At 50.5% G+C, this 19,030-nt stretch overlaps 1 protein-coding gene across 1 annotated transcript in view; it reads left to right on the top strand.

Moving 5' to 3' along the window:
• Window positions 1-227: 227 nt before the first annotated feature.
• The window catches only part of LOC104413843 (nuclear receptor corepressor 2-like), a gene marked incomplete at its 3' end in the record, with an annotated part of 21,554 nt that continues 2,751 nt past the window's right edge, over window positions 228-19,030 (top strand). The window contains exons 1-2 of the mRNA XM_010024954.1: window positions 228-332; window positions 12,396-12,523. Of these exons, the coding sequence (XP_010023256.1) occupies window positions 228-332; window positions 12,396-12,523 (233 nt within the window). The remainder of the gene's footprint in view (window positions 333-12,395; window positions 12,524-19,030) is intronic.

Here is a 19,030-nt window from a genome sequence, read left to right as displayed (position 1 = left end):
GCCAAGTGGAAAGTGGGACTAACGTAGAGTTGAGGGCAGTTAGGTTTTGGTGATCACCTAAGCCTTGATGTTCAGTTGTCTCACGGGACCATGGTTGACTGAATATTAACCCGCTGCTTTCCTGTTTGCTTCCAGTTGTTGTGTGACGTGGACAGCACACACATGATGCTGAGGAGCTCTTGCCTCTCCTAATCCTTTGCCGGTGATTTGGAAGCAGCCCTTCCGAGATGTCTGGATCTACGCAGCCCGTGACGCAGAGCTGGCGCGCCGCCGAGCCGCGCTACGCGCCGCACGCTATGTCCTACCCGGTTCAGATTGCTCGACCACATGCGGTAAGGCAAGAGGCTCTCCTTCCCTGCCCCTCACGGGGTAGGGGCTGTGTGTCGTGTCGCTGTCACCGGGGCAGTGGTTGGGCTGCGCTGGTCTCAGATATGGCTGTTACGCAGGAATCAGACTGTTTCTGTGCCTGTGGTCCAGGATTTCATCATTCCTCTCTTGTGGGATCCTCTTTTGTTTCTCCATGTGGTGTGCTCGTATTTTCTCTCCCTTTCCAGCCTCTTCCTGGTGGTGCTCATGGTTCTCTGGCTCATCACTTCTGAGCACCCAAGCCCATTTGTCTTCCTGGCAAGAGCACCCTTGGTTAGATGCAGCAAACAGCTTGCAGGGAGAGGGGAAGGTGTAATCCATGTGGAGCAGGAGCACATGGCCTCCAGCCCTCTTTGGCATTGCCTTGAATCACAAGGGAATGAGCATCCTCTCCTGTGTGCGTGGCCTTACCGTGAGCCTGGTCCTTGTTCCTCACACATGGGGGAGCTCTCCTCGCTTCCAGGCAGATTGCTGGGGGTGAACCTGCCCTTCTGTCAGGAGACCTGTCCTTCTCTATGTGGTGTTCTGGTTGGTGGTAGCAAGGAGAAGACTGAGCTGCTGTTGTCCTTCCATTTGATCCTTCCCCACTTTTTTCCCTCCTCTTACCCTTGACCTCTTGTCTCCACTTGGATCAAGGCATAAGCTGGTGGTGGTTTGTTGACTGTGTTCTGTTGAATCCACTGCAGCTTGCACAGGTTAATTCACCCAGCCCCAAGCCCCTCTGCGTGCCTATCACTCACGCCTGTGCTTGCTCATCCTGAATGGTTGAATGTTTTAGGTTTAAGCCCTTAACAGAAAAAAAAGCCTCTCCTTAGTGGAGAGCTTTAGTCAGCTCAGGCTGCTTAAATGAATCTTATTAGGTGTGGAGTGTGGCGCACACGCTTGCAAGGCTGCTCTTTGGAGCTGCTTCTTGGTGGGTTAGAGTGAGGTGGCCATGGCCAGGAAGGGGCTTGTAACACAAGTTAGCAAGGAGACCTTGTCTTGGGGTTATGTTTCTGACAGTGATGGCTATTGAATGGTAAAATTCCCGCTGTGATGATTGTAGGGTTTGACTTGAAAGCCTGGAAACCCATGAAGTGTCAGCAAAGGGCTGTAATTCCCTCATCTGCCCTCTTTGCTGGGCTTCAGCAGAGCGGCACAGGGAGCAGAGCTGGAGTTGGGAAAGGCTTTGAAACAGAAGTGTTAAGGAGGGCGCAGGACAAGCTTTTGGCTGCCTCAGCTGGCTCATCCACATTGCTCGGGGCCTGCGTGCTTCTGCACAAAGAAGCTTTTCATCCAGGCTATGAGACATGCTGACCTGGTTCGATTTATGGGAGCTTTGCTTCCATCAGTGCGAGCGTGTTGGTCTGGGAGGTGGGACAGAACGAGAGCATTTGTCGCAGAAAGAAAATCCCAGTTCTCTTTTTATCAGAGCAGGAGGAGGATGTGACCAGCTGAGTGAGATCTGCAGTTGTTGCAGAGCTCTGATTTAAAAACAAACCCAAGAAACCTCAATACTCAAAGTGGAGACTGAATTTAGAAGAGTGTGAAAGGCTCCTGGCCTTGGGGTGCTGAGTCCTTGTCTCCTGCAAACCCCAGTTGCTTTCCCCTTAGTGTTAGAGCAGGATAAACCAAGAGGGGCAGCTGTTTGCAGGTCAGATGGAGCTCAGGGTTTCTCCAGCCTGCCCTGCTGTCTGGCTGCTGTGAATACTGGTTTTATTCTACCATATTAATGTTGGAAGAAGTTGCAGGCATTTGCTTCCAGAACCTATTTTTACAGCCACATGTAATCTTCTGAAGCCATGTGATATCTTATAGGTGTCTGGATGCAAGAGGGGTCTGAGCTGAGATCTGTTTGGATGGGAAGCTGAAAGGCTCCTCTTGTCACAAGTGTGCCAGCCCCATGTAAACCTCCCCTTGCCTCTCTTGGGGAGGGCAGGCAGAGCATTCCATGAAGCATGTCCCTGCATGATCTGCCCTGCTGCTCTCAGCTGTTGGCAAACACGTGTCTCTTGCTTGGCAGCACCATGAGCTGGAACCTGGCCATGGCTCTGGGGCTGGAGCTGATCTCTGGTGGGATTGCTTGGGAGAGGAGAGCCCAGTTGCTTTGAAGTTGCTGCACTGTTTAATATTAAAAGTCAGTGGTATTTGCTTGCATGTCTTGGCCAGGTCAGTTTTGTCATGGGGTGTGTTTGCACAGTGAGAGCTTGTTTGGAAGAAAGCAAGAGAGGCCAAAACCAACCTGACACCAGCATGTCTTGCATCTAAGTAGATTCTGGTTCTGGTTTGCTGCATTCCAAGACATCCTTTCCTGAGAACTGGGAATTTGTCAGCCTGGGAATCCTTATCCTGGCGGTGGGAACACCCTGGGTCAGCTCCTGGGGCTGAGCGCAGCAGGGCTGCGAGTGCTGTTCTAATACACATGCATGATCCCATTCCAAGTGTGGCGGTCGCGCCCAGGGATCGGCGCAGCAGGACTGCCGAGCCCAGAAATGAGCCGTGACGTTATTTTAGGCTCGGAGACACTTCATGAAAAGTGATTTAAAGGATTGCAGCTGTTTGATTTCACAGATGAGGCAAGTGAGAAGGGATGCTGTGGAGGGGCAGGAAGCAGTGGGAGCCGGCTTGGGTGTTTTTCTTTTCCCATCGTATAAACCCCAAGGGAATATCCAACGAAATGGGGGGAAAGATGCATTTCAAGTGAATAAGCAGAAATATGCTTTGTACATACGGGCACCGTCTCCCAGCAGCATTCCAGGCATTACTGCTGGGTCTGGAGCTGGCAGAGAAGAGCCAGGACTGGTCAAGTGAGGATGTTTGTTGGCTGGTTTCACTCTTAGGTGCCAGCTTTGGGCAGGGCTGTGAACCCGTGGCTCTGATCCAGAGTGAGCTCTAATGGGTGATGAAGTGAACAGGCTCTTCCACACAGCGTAGGTTGGTCCCCAGCCATATCGGGGTGTTGTCATCCTCTTCCTCCTCCTCACTGAGACACGTCTGGTCCCAGGGAGGCTGGATGTGGAAATGGTGTGATGTTTTATAATGACCCTCAGTATAATTCCATCTTACCAAAGAATATCCAGTGAAAATACTGACAGGCATGTGTGTTTTTAAAGGGAAGAAGGAACGATGGTGAAAAGGCTCTGTTTGATTTGACTTTCTTTACCTAAAACTAAAATAACCAATAATCATCAGTTTCTTCTTAAGAGCACTGAGTGAGTGTTTCTTGATCAAAGTGCAGGGGAAATGCTTTTCTTTTCCATATTCATTAGCTGTAATGTTGGGGTGCTAAGTTGGCTTCTGTCATGTTCAGCTTGGGAACAGAGGAATTGTTTGAATGCTCCGTGACCTTTAGCTAAAGGTGAAAAAACACATTACTTATGCTCTTAACCTTCTAATGTGTCCGAACTTAATGCTCTCTCAAATGGAACTTTTCCATGAAGGATATTCATTTTCAGGCAACCTGCAGGTATTTTCTGTAAACAGATCAATTCTCCTGCATAGCACATGGACAGAAGGGTTCCCTGCTCTTCTTCCTGTGTGGATCCAGTTTCTTGCTGTGCCCTCCTTACCAGTCACCCTTCTGTTAGTTCCCTGACATTTCAGAGCTGCAGGAATGATGTGGCTTCAGATACAGGCTGGAGTTTGCAGGAGGGTGGTATGAGCTGCAGATGTCCTCCTGCAGCAGCTTCTGTGCCAAACAGCTTCTGCTTTTGGGGTGCTTTTAGTGTTTTACCTGTTAGAGATCTTGAAGAGGTTTGAGGATTGGTAGGATTGGGATGTGTGCACGTCCATGTGAAATTGGTGCTTTATCATTATTGAATCCCCATCAGGGAGCAGTATCCCCTCCCTGCCAACAAGACATGCTCTGCATGCCTTCTGTTTGCCCCCATTCCCTGCACACACTTCAGCTGAGATGCAAAGGTGAGCTTAACCCTTCTGCTCCAGCTTTGAGACCGTGCTTTGTCCTGTGCCACCTCTCCTGCCCAGGAGCAGCTCTGTAATCCCTTCATTAAACTCCCTGTTTGCAAAACAGCACTTGTGCAGGAGTGTCCCAGCCTGATCACTTGGGTGTTTTTGGCCTGTGATGAATAACTTCCTTGTCTGTCTGAACCAGAGACAAGAGGTTGGTGCAAACTTGTGTGTTGATTTGGTGTCCTAGCCAAATCTGGCTGGGGGGAACCGAGTGCCTTCTCTGCCCAGGCTCCTCCTCCCAGCAGGGCGAGTTAAACCCAGTGTCCTGCCCTGGAAGGTGCAGTGAGGAGATGGGAGCTGCTGAGATGGCAGGAGCTTGCTCCTGCCTGCAGTGACACGGTCAGTGAGGCGATGCCAGGTAAGCCTGCAGAGAGACACTGTTTTGTATTACAAGCGCCCGGCGCCTTCTCTGCTGTGTTGCTTTTCCTTGGAGTCATGATTCACACTTGTATCTGCTGGAAGCAAAATGCCAGTCTGTGTCAGGGCTCCAGGAACTTGCAGAACGGAAGAGTTTACAGTGCACCACCTCCGAGCGCAAAGAAAAGCCTCTGTACCAGCTGCACAGCTGAGCCCCGCCGTGTGAACCACCCCCCGGTTCGTGCCAGGGATTCACATCCCGGATTCTGCCTGCTGGGCTCCAGAGAATGTGCTAAGGAATGACGTGAAAATCAAAAGCATATCTTGGAAATAGTGACTCCGATTGGGTCTATCACGAGGACTCGGCGCGATCTCTCTCCTGAGCCTTTCCAGTGAAGGATTGCATTAGCTCTGAGAGGGTTTGGGAAGATTGGCTTTCTGCTGTGGGACTGGGAGAGCATGGAGGTGAAGGAACAGGACAGCTAATTCCCTACCCTGGGGTCTCTCTCCCATTGCCAAGAAGGAGTTGGCTTACAGCAGTTTATATTTAAAGCTCATTTTCCCTAGGATACACAGCCTTTATCCAACACAGTTCTTTTTCTTCAAGCTACTGTAAACTTCCATGATTGCTCACTAATCTGCTTTTTGGATGGGATTCGATGCAGGGGGCGATGCTTTGCTTTTGGTTGCTTTCAAGATTGTAAATCCACAGGGAAAGAAAGAACTTGTGCAGCATATGTGGTTTGGCAAAGTTAGAGACCCACTAAAGGCACTTCTGGAGACGGAAAGCCTTTGCCTGCACGCCTGGTGCATGTTGTCCCACCAGCCTCTGGAGACACCTTCAAGACTGGGGGGCTTTTGTTGGTTGTCACTGCCCCCACATTTATTCCAAATGCTGAGCTTGGTTCTTTGACCTGAAGGATTTGTGGAGGGGTAAGGAAGTGTAGGAGAGCTGAGTGACGAAAGGGTCCTGCATGGACCTGCAGACAGGCTGTGGGTGTTGTGTATGGTGGGAGATGGTGGGGGATTGTGCTGCAGAAGAGAAGCAGTGGCGAGCAGAACGACTCCGTGCTTGTAGGGTGGAAGTTTTGGGTTTGTTGTGTGAAGAGCTGCTCGCCCCATGTGGGTGTTTGTGACCACAAGTGACTTCAGGAAGCGCAGCACCAGGCATGGGGAGCGGAGGAAGGGCAGACGGGTCATTCTGGCTCAAAGGCGCCTGGATGTGACTGGGACACGAGTCTTGTGATGGAGGGAGGCTCAAAAGCAGCGCTGTAATGGATGTGGTGCTGCTCTGCAGGCACCTCTGGCTGCCGGGGAGAGGGCTGGGGCTGGCTCCAGCACCCGGCTCTGGTCAGATGACTGGGAAGCCACAACAGCCGAGAGCTGTCCCACCGAGACGTGACTGCTTCTCCATGAATGGCATATTCAGATGGGACAGCTAAACAGCCCTGCTTTGCTGGAGGGGCATGGAAAAGGGTGTCAGGAAGGATGCATTACTGTGCAGCTGGTACAGATGCTAATGCAGACGTGCCCCTAGCGCAGAGATGGCAGCAGGATCAATGCCTTCCAAGAAGGGGCCACGTGCAGTGTGGTCACCTCCTAAAACAAAAGGCCGAGTCAGCAGCTTCTGAGAGATGGGTGGCAATGAGACTGTGTCGGAATAATGAGGGCATTTGTCTTTTCAGCACATGTTGCATCCCCGTAGGCAAGATAAAAATGCGTGTATTCAGCCAGGTTTTTATTACTGACCTTATCTTCAACAGTAGAGCTGATTGTGGAGGAGTTGTTGTTTGTTTTATGGATTATTTTTTCTCCTTACATCTGCAGTGAGCTCCTCCCAGGGTTTTGGGGAGGAAGTTGCGCAGACACAGTGTACTTGTGGACAACCTGTTTTGATCAATAACCACCTCCTTTGCACTTCAGTGGGAGGTTTTCGGTAGCAGAGGAGAGCTCCTCTTTGCTGAGGGCGATGGGCTGTATGCTGTGCTGGTCCCCTCGCAGCCCACACCGTGTCTGGACCTCGTGGAGTAATGCTCTGCTAAGCCTTCCCCTTTCCTCTTACCTGAAATGGCTTTGGGAGAAATTACTTTCTCCAGGCAAAGGCTAAAAAGTGCATTTCTCGGTCTGATGAGCAACTGCTGTGCTGCCAGTGCCAAGGGGTATCCAGGCACCACAGAGCTTTTCCTTTTATTGCTAAAATAGGTCACGCTTGCTGCTGGCAGAGAGAGATTTAAAGCAACATGTTTTCTCAAGGTCCAGGGCGTGCAGAGCAGTGGTCGGGACCATCCGCTATGTCTGGCAGAGATACTTTGGCCACTTCACCTTGGACTGCCTGGCTCGCTGGGGACACCACTTGCAGGCTCCTGCTGCAGCCAGGGCTGCACTGAGGGGCTCGGGCAACAGCTTATTGCACCAACGAATAGCAAGTCCCTTGCAGGTTTCAAGCTGAGATATGCTGCTCTGTGCTGGCTGCGTGTTCTGGGAGTGTGGGAAGCTCAACCTGCCATGTGCTTCCCAGCGGGATAGGGTGGCTTTGCAGAAAAGCAGGAGGAAAGGGATGGAGCACGTGGCTGGTGTAGGCGCTGCTCTGGACAGCGCTGTTCTTACCTCTCTTCTTGGGGAAATACCAGTGTGAGCTGGAACACTGAGGCTGAAGGTGAGGTGTGGGGTGGAGCAAGGTCCCTAGATCCACCAGAGCAAGTAGGATGATGCTGGGGGGACCAGAGCAGTGTAAAGTGCCTGGCTCTAGGTCTGTATTCCACCAGTGTCACAGCGTGTGGGGACACCAGCCCTGCTGCCCTCCCCCAACAATTCCCTGTGGTTCAAAGGTTCCCAGACAGCACATGGGCTGCTCATGAACAGCAAAACAGGCCAGGCAACCTCTTCTGAAATTAGATAAGGGACAAGTTTTAAACAGTGAAATAAATAGGGATGCTTTAGCATTCTTTTTTGCTCACTGTTGGACCACACCATTATTAATTGGCCTCATTTAAACCTTAACGCTTGGGAGTGCTTCAGCAGAAATAGCACGTTGTTAAGAAACGCAAACTATTCGCAATCCAATGCTGGGCGAGCTCGTAAGAGTCCTAATCCTTGGTGGAGGTGGCGAGGAGCTGAGTTTTGCTCCTCCATGAGCGTGAGCAGTGCCCTGGCCTGTTTGCCTGCGTGCGAGAGGTGACGAGGACAGTGTGGGACAGCGGCTCGGAGCTGGGTGAGGTGTCCTGTTGCCTTGGTTGCTCCGCAGGTGAGGGGTGTCCTGCGCCCGATGCTGTGGTTCGAGGTGGTGCTGGTGCAAGTGGTGCTCAGCTGGCGGATGTGGTGGGACCCTGGGAGCGCTGCTGCTGGCGTCACTGCACAGCAAGAGCTGGTGGCTTTGAAGCGGAGCTGTGCGCACTGAAACCCAGTGGGGAGCTCCTGGCTCTGTTCTCGGCTGGAGACGTGGTGAGCGGCAGGGAATGGATCCAAGACTTGGGGCTGCTCGAGCTGTGCTGCAGGTGCTGGTCTGGCTGCGCTCTGGGTCTCCATGGGTTTGCTCCAGAGCTGTTTTCCAAGGACGCCAGAAGCACTGGGTGTTTGCACTTGTTTTTGTGCTGGTGGGAGGAAGAGAGGAGGAGCAGTTCGCTGCAAGACCAGCTCCAGGCTTCCTTTCTGCAGGCCTTGTGTCTCTGGGGTCTTTTCCTTTGGGGATAATTCTTGCAGCTGTGGGAATGCCATCTGGATGGAGCAGTCGGTAGATGCCTTATCCATACGGATGTGCTGGAGCTGAGAGAGCAGGGTCAGAGCTGCTGATGGCAATGGTGTAGTGTTGTCTGGCTCCACGCGTTGCAGGTCAGTGCATCACTTCCAGCATCACTTTCAAACCTGCCTTTTCTCCTTGTTGGAGGTCAGGCAACCTGGGCTGGGCACCTGCAGGCAGGGGAAGGAGAAATGCAGCACACGAGCAAGTGCACGTGTTCAGAATGGAAAGTGAGAGAGGCTGAAAGGCTGTAAGCAGTTACTAGTTTAGTGTGCGGTTATCCTCGGGTCAGGGGACAGCGCAGAAGATGTTGTTGGAGACCTTGTGGTAGGTAAGGCAGCAGGCTGAAAGCTTTTAAAACTGTTAAAAAGGGGGAAAAGTATAATCAGGGCTGCAGGGCTGTTTTTGTGTTGCCGAGAGCTTTTCTGTAATGCTGCATTCAGCCTCCTGGCTTTAGCCAGTTTGATTAGTGTATCTAAATGAGCCTGATAGATTCAGGTTATTTAGGGTCAGAGGATTTCCCAGGAAGGGGAGGATGACGGCGCTCTCGGTGTTCCCAAGTCAAATAATACCACAAAGACCTTGAGGGAGTGCTCTCACTGAGCAGCACCCCCAGGCAGGGGCAGTGTGGATGTGTCCAGCCTCCCTTGCTGGGTGCAAAGGATGCTGTAGGCACCTCTGGCTGGGCCCAAGAACCTCTTCATTCTGCTACATATGAAGTGTGTTATAATGAGGCTGCCTTGGGCACTTCAGCATTTTATTTATCTAAACGTTGGCTGCATTGCTTTGCTTGGTGATTTATGGCACTTTTGGCACTCTTGGTCTGTCTGTCTGTCTGTCTTTGGTGATGCTGCTTGTGCTGGCTCAGCCCAGCTGGTGGTTAAGAGGGGACACAGCTCCTCTTACCTAGGGTGATACTTTGGGAAGCTGCTGTTTTATCAAGAGAATAACATTGAGACTTCCAAAGTGATTTTGGTTGCCTCCCAAACCTGTTGATGTGCCAGAGCCCCTGACTGCCCATGGTCTTTCTGCTTCCTTAATTTCTATTTCATTGCATGTCTATGTAATTCTTGCTCTGAGGAGGAGCAACATGTACCTTGGAGCTACAGAGGTTTTTAGTTGTTTTATTTCCGGTGTCTTGCAGGTTGCAAGGATGCACTAGAAATTTTATGTCAGGATGGGAACTAAATCACATTTGTGTGCTTTGGTGGTGGGGAATTCACATGGCACCCACTGGACACTGCTCCCTCATCTCTGCATGTGGAGGGTGCAGTGGCACTGGCAGCAAGGTGCCTCCCACCATATGTCTTTAAAACACTGCTAACTGAAATCGAAGCCTTGTCTGAATCATAGAATCATTTAGGTTGGAAAAGACCTTTAAGATCGAGTCGAGCTGTTAACCCAGCACTGCCAAGTCCACCGGGCAGTTCCGAAAGCAACTCATGAACCTTTCCAGCGTTTGTGTTTGGAAAACACAGGCATAGCTCCCAGTGCAATTTGTTGTAGTAACTTGGTGAGCAATTAATCCACCTACGTCCTGCCCGTGGTTCCTTTGACGGTTCGTCACAGGGCACAGGAATTCATCAGTTTTAATGCTCCTCGCTGAGTTTTAGGTTATGTTTTCTTCTGGTAGAACCAAACCCTGATGTGAGCAGAGAGGAGCAGGTCAGAGTGAGGTGGGTGATGTCTGGGAAGGCAGGAGCCTGGTGCTCACCAGCTTTGTCCTTGGTGGGGAAGCCTCAGAGTCACATCTGCTGTCCCAACCCGTGGCTAATAGCTGGGAATAACAGGCTTTCCTGTCACTTCAGGCCATGCCAGCAGGCTCTGAGCTCCACCAGCAGTTTTCTGATGGGGGTTAGAAGAGGAAAAGGCAAAATTCAGCTGAGTGTGGGTAGGAGGAAAAGGAAAAACAGATGGTTCTCGGGACACACAAGAGCCTTCTCTTCCTTTTCTCAAGGGCACAGCCTTTGAGCCTCCCAGACTGGTAATTCTTGTTTATACACCCACAGCAGGTGATGGACCTGGTTGTGGGCCTGTGGTGTATCTTCCCAGACACGGTGTGTTTGGTTTGTAGGTGGATGTCAGGAGCTGCATTGCCATTTTTATGTTTTAAACCAGGACAAGTGTGAATATGGGGAAACGCTGTAGGCAGTGATTCTGCTTTGGCTGTAAGAGCTAATGGGCTCCTTCACTCCACACGTCTGAGTTTGTCCCATCTGTGGTTGGACTGATGGCATATTCTGTCCTGCAGCCACCCCATTGTGTCCTGCATGGATAGAGCCAAAGGAAAAGCAGCATTACGGGGTAGCATCCTCCCTTAACGCCTGGATTTACACAAGTGGATCATCCCCGTGAGGATGAGTAGTTGCTGTCCCAGTAATGCCCTTCTTGTGTCGCAAGAGCCCGTCTGCAGGCAGCCCTTGCCCCAGAGGCTGAGGTCTGGACTGGCCAGGCTGGAGGTGGAGACCAGGAGCGTGGGGCTGGCAGAAGTCCCTGGTGTTTCCCAAGGCTGGTCAGAGCAGAAGAGGAGCAGCACCGTGCTACTGCCTGATGCTGGGGAGAAGTGAACCTGATTCCAAAAACTGGTACATCTTTCTAGGCACATGGAGAAATGGTGGCCGTCAAGATACCACCATTCTCCTTCCTCCTTCATTTCATATTGGGCCTTTCAGCTTTTGTGAGAGAGCGCCTGAATGTGGGGTAGAGGAATCTCCCTTTCTTGGCTCCCCTGTACCAAGTGCTTACACTTCTGGGTTTCCTCCTGGCTTTCCAGAAAGCTCCCATGCAAACATCTTGTTTTACCATCTAGTGGCCAAAGATACTGGGCTTTGATATTCCCCTGTACTCCGCAGGCTGGCTGGAGGAGAGCATGGCATCCAGAGTCAGGCTGCTCTCCTCACTTACAGCTTCAGCGAGGGGGGCACCAGGGGCTGGTTCTTGCTATTTAAGCCCCAGAATCCTTTCTTTGCCTGCCATGCCCCTTGCTGGGGCACTTCTCCAGCTTCCCTAGTGCTGGGGCATGTCACTCTTTATCTGATCAGATAATTTCTATTGTAGCTGTTCGGGCTGTCAGTCCCCTGCCCACACCCCCAACTGCACATGGTGGTTTATTTATTGGTTTTTATTTTATTTAGGCTTTGAAATACCTCTTTTTCTCTTTGAGGGAGTTGGAGCTTTCTTGTTCCAGTTGAGAACTGTTCAAAATAGACTCCCAGGTGGGATTGGTTCTTCTAACATAAACGTGTGTCAGTGTTACCAGGGATATTCTGTGGCAGGGCTTTCTATGCCCCTGCTGAAGGTCTCAGTTAATGAGATGATTAGTCTTCTGGTCAAGTATCTATCTGCAAATAAAAAATAGGAGTTGAATGTAGCTGCTAAACTGCTGTTGCTGGAATCAGTCTGTAGTACAGAGCAGGAGGGATCCTTATTTAATTAAAATCAGGAACATACTGTACTGTACTCTCCAAGGGTCAAGGAACAAAAGAGACGTACACATAATAAGTAGCAAACTGTCCTTTCAAACCCCTTGAGCTCAGCCCAGGGGAGCTGTGTTTAAAGGGACACTCTCAAGATAACATTTGTGATTTCTCTTCTTCTTTTCTCTTTTTCTTTCCTATACTGCTGTGTGGGTTGAAGTTGAAAGTACCCTCTGACTCTCAATTTTCTTCTTGCCTGTTCTCGGATTTGAAGTTGTCATCAGGACTTTTTGGATGCCAGGAATCCCAGTGTGTGTGCTCAGTGCCTGGGCTGAGCTTGCTGGGGTCCCACCCCAGAAGCCAGCCTGCAGGAGGCCCCTGTAGACTGGAGTCAGGTTGGAACCGGGGCTGAGCTACCATCCCCAACACAGTGTGGGACTGGGGTTACTGGGAACACTCTGGGAGGTGGAAGCACTGTATCTGTATGGTTTCTGCTCAGTTACCAAGGTTTAATGCTTGCTTGAAAGTTGCCACCAGCCTAAAGAACTGTTGTGTGTTTGTTCCCACAGGACGTCGCGCTGTTGGAGTACCAGCATCATTCCAGGGATTTCACTTCCCACCTCCCGCCGGGGTCTATCATGCAGCCGCAGCGGCGGAGACCGTCCCTGCTCTCCGAGTTCCAGCCAGGCAATGAAAGGTACCAGCTCCCTGCTTCCCCTTGGCCATGGGCATCCCGACTGCATTAGGGAATGTTCAGTGCAGCGCTGTGGTGTGGAGGAGAGCTGTGGGAGACCTGGGCACTGCTGTGCTGGGTATCAGTGCTGGCTGCACTCTGTCTCTGTGTCAGTTTAGCTTTGTTGTGCTAATGCCAGTGGCACCTTTGCCTCCTGGTTTCTTCATGCACTTTAAAGGCATCCTAAAAACAACAACAAACCCTACCCCTCTCATTTCTGTGGAGCTATGCATTGCTGTAACTGGTTGCATCAGCTCTCTTCGGAGTAGAAAATAAAGCTGTGTGGTTGGGCTTGGTCTGTGGCTCCCAAGGCTGAAGGGAGGAGTGAGAAGAGCTCATTTCCACTGCTCATCTCCGCTTCCTCTTCTGCTGCTCTTCCTCCCCGCTTTCGTTGTTTTTGTTTCTCTTCCTGCATTCCCCTCACAACTTTCTCCGAGCTGATTTTTCCTGCCTGCTCTCCTCACAGCTCTCCCTGTGTCCTTGTTTTCTTTCACAGCCTCCCGTGGGAGGCTGGCAGTGCTTTTGGGTGCTACTCAGTCAAATGCTGTGTGGCTGGAAATGCTGTAGATGCTTTAACCACAGGGGCTGATCTGTTCTGAAGGCCATTACTCTCACTCTCTGTTTTGTCTCAAAATGCTGCTCTCACAGTTTCTCTTCTGCATTTGATGCTTAGTGATTTTGGAAAACAAATGGCCTGGAAGTTAAATAAGAGCCTTATGCAAAGCATTTTTTTGATGCTCATCCCTTAGTTGGGCTAAGAATAAAACCAGTGCAGAGACAGAGATGAATCTGATTCTCTAAAATCGTAACTGTTAGGGGAGAGGAGAAAGACCACGGCATGCTGGATGCATAAGGGCATAGCTGCAGACAGGACCCTCCTTTTCTAGTGGCATGGATTTGGCTTGGTGCTCAGCAGAAAACCCTGGGAATCTGGAGGCAAAACCCAACCTCCAAAGTTAGTTTTGCATCTGCCTTCCTTGATGTGCTCTTCCAGATTGTGTCTGTGGCACCTGCATGTACAGAGGGTAATGTCACTTCTGATGTTGAGCAATTTATTGCAGCATGTTACATGGCTTTGCTTTGATTTCTCAGTGCTTTGATTTCTTAGTGCAGAGTAACACTGTTAACTTGGAAGTGGGTCAGGTTCAGCTAAATTTGGGGGAGACGGGTAAAGAGGACCCAACAACATGCTCCTGCCTGGTTTTGCTTTTCACACCACTTACGGTTTGCAACATGGAGAACCAGTTCTGCTCTCCAGTAAAATGAAGGTTTCAAGGTCTCAATATGCTATTTAAGAAAATACATCTTGGTTCTTCCATATAACTAAAAAAACCCAACTGCAAGCCTTAGTGTCTGCTCTACCACATGCCAAATGTGCTGTGGTCTTCCAAGCATCTCGCTTTGGCTTACAAATGTTTGACTCTCCAAGCTTATTTCTTGTATTGACGATCACATGAATGTGGGTAAATGTTAATCGAGGTTGTCAGGTCTAGATGCACATCCAAATGCTTACCATGCTTACTTTGCTATCAGCCTGAGTGGTGAAGGTTCGACATGCTATAAAAACCCAAACCCAGCTTAGATTTCATCCCTTTAACCTCTAACATCTGAAAATTGAACTTCTGCAGAAACTATATTGGGTAATGAAGCTAAAAATACCACTGAAGATCAGCTCGTGTGGCATCTTGTGCCGAAATGCTGGGATATGGACTCATTAAAAATGGGGGCATCTGGGGATGCAGGTTGGGGGGCTCTGCAGACATTGTCAGTCCAGTGTAATTACTGAAGTCATTCAGTCTGGGTGGTGGTGGGGTTGGGGGAGGTATTAGTCTGTTTTGCAAAGCCAATTACTGATTCTGAGCATCTTTAAGCACTACACTTAATCTTTCCTATGGGGACTTTGCTTTTTCATCTTTGTGGTGTGAGGATAGTGCCTGAGCTGGTATAAAAGGAGCCTTTTGGGTGCTTGATTTGCTCACGTGAGGGTTCCTCTGGTGCTCAAGCGTGAAGAGCCTGAAGCTTCTGGAGCAGGGTGGGTTGGTCATTGGTGCTCACCCCAAAAGATAGCTCTGGCTTTGCCTGGTGCAGAGCAAAGCCTGGGCAAGGGAGGGTGGTGAAAGCACCATCTCTGCAGCTGAGTCCCCTTGGCGCATCTGTAAGCACTTTGGCTTTGTTCCTGGGCTGGGATTGATGGTGTTCAGCAGAGGCAGCTGGCTCTCAGTGTGAGGGGCTGGGGAGGAGGCAGTGACCAAAGGCAAAGTAATGTCCTCAGGGATTCACTTCACTCTGTGCTGGTTTAGGGGTTTGACCCCCCAGTTTGGGCAGGTCTTGCTATCTTTGCATGTGGTATTTTAGATGTAGAAATCATTTGGGCTTGCTTAGATGGTCTTCCTATGGCTTTGCAGGTTTTGTGTCTCTCCTGGCTGCAGTTTTGCTGTAGCCTCCAGGTAGTGGTTAGCTGTGGTCTGGTGAAAAGGGAGCAAGCAGTGAAACATTTCACCATGGGCACAGTGTGACAGATACGAATCGGCTGGTGGTGGCAGAAAGCTGTTGAGTGATAACTCACCAGAAGAAATGGGGTGCTGAGATAGTCCCACATTTTGGGGCTCCCTGAGCAAGAAGCTTGTTGGATGCCAGGCTCAGGCAGCTGGATGGCCCCTGGGAGAACCCGTTCCTGACATGTCACACCATGGTGGGCTCTCCTCCCTTGGGAGTGATGTGCCCCTGCTTATCCTGCAGCCCAGTTCTGCAGGAGATGCTGGGGAGTTGCCAGCAGCCCTTCTCCAAGTACTTCAGCCCTGAGGATCATCATCACCCCTTGGAGGATGGGTAGAGACTTGAACTCCCCGTGCAGCAATTCTGGCTTGGAAGGAGGCAGGAAAACTTGAACCTCTCTGAATCTGTTGCTGTGGGGAAAGTTGGCTCTGTCTGTCTTTGCAGGGATGTGCCGCTTTCCTTGATGGCTTTTTTGGTAGCAGGCTTTTTCTTGGAAGGATCCACAGACTTCCCCTTAGCTTGTTCGGTTGGCTGTGCCAACTGGACTGCAGGAGCGAGGAGAAGTATTTCAGGCTCTGCTGTTGGTACAAGTTGTACCATGAATGCTTGCAGAGGAATGTCCTGGCAAGGTGACAAGGATTAGGGTTTTTTTTCCTTTCCCCTCTTCTATATATATGTTTCGGTGCACAAAAGAAGTGAGAAAAATTGGGTTGAGTGTTAAATGGCAGGTGCCAGTGGGGTGAGGGCTCTGAGAAATCAAAGAAATTCAAGGAACTGTGTTTTCCTGACTTTTCATACACGTTAGGATTTTAGAGTGAGGAATGCTGGGGTGGATAATGGCTTCTTTGGCAGGAAACACGGCTGGAAATAAGCGGTATGCGTGTTAACACAGCGTATTCCACCTTTATCCAGAGTAAGATGAGTCACTATTTTCATAGGAGACTGTTTCCCACTTTGGGAGAGGGTGCTCCTTTTCCAGAGCCTCTCTGCTTAGCAGTCATGAAGAGTTCTCTGAGTTTGCCTGGTGCTGATCCCAAGTATGACATTTAGGATACGTTAAGCAGCTGCTGTGCTTCTGCAGCCATCCGCGATAGTCATGTGCAGCATAGCATGAGAGCAGGGCTAATTACTGTGCTCACTGAATGTGATGAATCCTGCTGGCTGGGGAGCGTCTGTGCTTTCCTGGCCACTGGAATCACGTGCAGCTCTCCGTCTTCATCTGTGCTGGGCCAAATGGCACCAACTGCTCCCGAGTTAACAGCGCGGCCGGTCTGGTTTTATTTATGGTCTTTAATTAAGTTTCCATTTTTAAAGGTGACCCTTTCCTCAGGAGTGAGCAGTGGTGCGGTGAGATCCCTGCAGCCATATGTCTTTGTGTCTGTTCACACTCAAAATGGGCTGGGAGCTGCATTTTTTTCCCCTCCCCATACATGAACATGGGAATACAATGGCTGGAAAGGGCAGATGCTGGTGTGTAGACACTTGGTGACAAGCCTTGTCTTACAAGAGGCCTCTGCTCTGGTGGAGGCTGCCGGCATGTCCATGGGTAGGCACGGGGGGTGATTGGGGTGCCACAGGGATATGGAGACATGAGGTTTTGTGGAGTGGGTCAGTGTGGTGAGGGGAAACCTGGGCTTTGCCTTGGCTGGGATGAAGCAACTTTCCCGTGCATAATCTTGAACCAGGTTTATCTTGGGGGAGGAAAGGTCATCATAGAACCATAGAATGCTTTGGGTTGGAAAGGACCTTAAGATCATCCAGTTCCAACCCCCTGCTATGGGCAGGGACACCTCACATTAGGCCATGTCACCCAAGGCATGTCCAGCCTGTCTTTGAACACTGCCAGGGATGGAGTATTTACCATTTCTTTGGGCTTCACCACCCTCACAGTAAAGAACTTCTTCCTTATATCCAACCTGAACTTCCCCTGTCTAGGTTTAAACCCATTGCCTCTTGTCCTATCATTACAGTCCCTGCTGAAGAGTGATCTTGGAACATACGCAGCAGGTATGTCCCTGAAGCTATTAGTTCAGGGAGTGCTCCAGCTACCCAGTACTACCAAGAGGGCTTTCCTGTGGGGCTCCCAAGTTTTGGATGCCTGGAGAAAGCATGTGGGGCAGCTTGTGGAGGGACACAAATGCTCCTTCTGCTGCTCTTGAGTGAGGCAGTGCCGTTGTGTGGCACAGTGTTACAGCTTCTGCTGGTCCTGCCCATGAATAATTCAGGATCTGTGTATGGGGATCTTCCATATGCAGGTTTCAAATAAAGCATCTGCTCTCTTCTAAATTGCAGTTGGCCCTGAAGCAGTTGGCTGAGGGGTTGCACGAGGAGGCTGAGGCACAGCGACCTGCCCTTGTGTGGGGATGCACAGCCAGAGCATCACGAGGATGCATGTGGGACCTCCTGGTCACAGGTAGTCCTTGGTGAGCCGAGCATCCTGCTTGAGGCTCTCCCACACCTTTGGCTTGTGAAGACTCAATCCTGCTGCTGGCAGACGTGTCCGAGGGTGTGGGAGCTCCACCTTCCCCACCCAGACAGGCTGCTCTTCCCGTGGACTCTTGTTAAGTCATGATGGCTTTTCTCCTTCTCCACCTATATGACAAAGTGAATATATCAGCTGGCCCTGTAGGTGTTTTTCTAGCTGTCTGGTGGCAGCTCCTACAAACCCTTCAGTTTGTCTCGTTAACAGGTCTCAATTTGCCCAGTCTCCCACTCCTGGCTATCATTATGTGTAAAGGGGTTGCTGAAACCTCTGACAAATCTTAGCATAGCCTATAAATAATTCACTTCACCACGAGTGGTTTTCTATATTACTCGCTCTCAAAAGCACTTTATCATCTGTCTGTACCTGTGGGGGCTGGAGACTTCTGAAAAACTTGGGTTTGGAGACAATTTCCCACCAAACCATCTCATCCAGAGGAAATACACAGCTGCAGCAAGGTGATGGTTTGTCTTGGTTTTGGTTCCAGGAGACAGACAGAGCCAGTTTTCCAGCCTGGTTATGTTGTTTGGCTCCAGGGTGTCGGGAACAATTATAAGAGGAAAGCTTACAGCGTGCCCTTGCTGGGAAGTTGATGGGAGCTGGCTGTGGGTTGTTGATGGTGCTTTGGGCCCTTGGTGCAGGAGGCCTGTCTCGGTGGAGCCAGGCTGGGTTTGCTGGGTGCTGCAGGGCTGCAGTCATTCCTCCTGCTGCTGCCTTCTGCTGCGCAGCTGATGGAGAAATGGGAAGGTTTAAAGAGCAGGGGAGGGCTGTGCTGCTCTGAAGAGCCAGGCAGTGAGTTCCTGAGTGGTAGTGGGGTGGGAAAGTCCTCTTTGGTTTCTCGATGTTTGTATTTGCCTATTTCCCTGTGATTTGGCTTCAGCAAAGTGAAGATTATAAAGGTAAGATGCATCTAGATCTCATCGGGGCTGTTCTTCCAGGCCCCAAGGGCAGCTCAGGATGTCTCATTTGTTCCTGTCTCCGAGCAGAGATGCTTCCTTTGTACCCAGTTAGCACCTAACCCCCTTTTTTCAGGCCATCTCATACTCGGCTGGTTCTGGTGTTGGTATAACATGTCAGAATATGTTTTCCTGGACCCCATTACCTGTTGGAGTGAGCTGCAAGTGCCCCACACTTTGGATTACATCTGCTCATACGTTCCTAACATACCGCGTGAGTCTGCTGAGGAAGCTGCTCCAGTGAATGAGTAATGCAACCGGTAGGGTGCGATTAGTTTGTCAGATTAGCAATAAACTAAAGGTCTAATCTTGGGTTATCTTGGTTTTCTGGACTAGGACCTGCCCAAAGCAGAGCTTACATAGAGGGATGGAGGTCAGGGCAAGCCCTGGGCACCCAGCCTGGTGCGTCAGCAGCGCTCACGCTGCTTTTAAGTAGTTCAGTGTTTGTGGCAAAGGACTGCGGGTGAAGACCAACCCACCCCACTTCATAATTAATGCTGGCATTTGGGTTATTTCACTTCATCATGCATAACTCCC

The sequence above is a fragment of the Nestor notabilis genome, unplaced genomic scaffold (assembly GCF_000696875.1).
Source record: "Nestor notabilis isolate BGI_N333 unplaced genomic scaffold, ASM69687v1 scaffold17012, whole genome shotgun sequence".
NCBI classification, from domain to species: domain Eukaryota; kingdom Metazoa; phylum Chordata; class Aves; order Psittaciformes; family Psittacidae; genus Nestor; species Nestor notabilis.
This window is presented reverse-complemented; position numbering and strand designations above follow the sequence as displayed.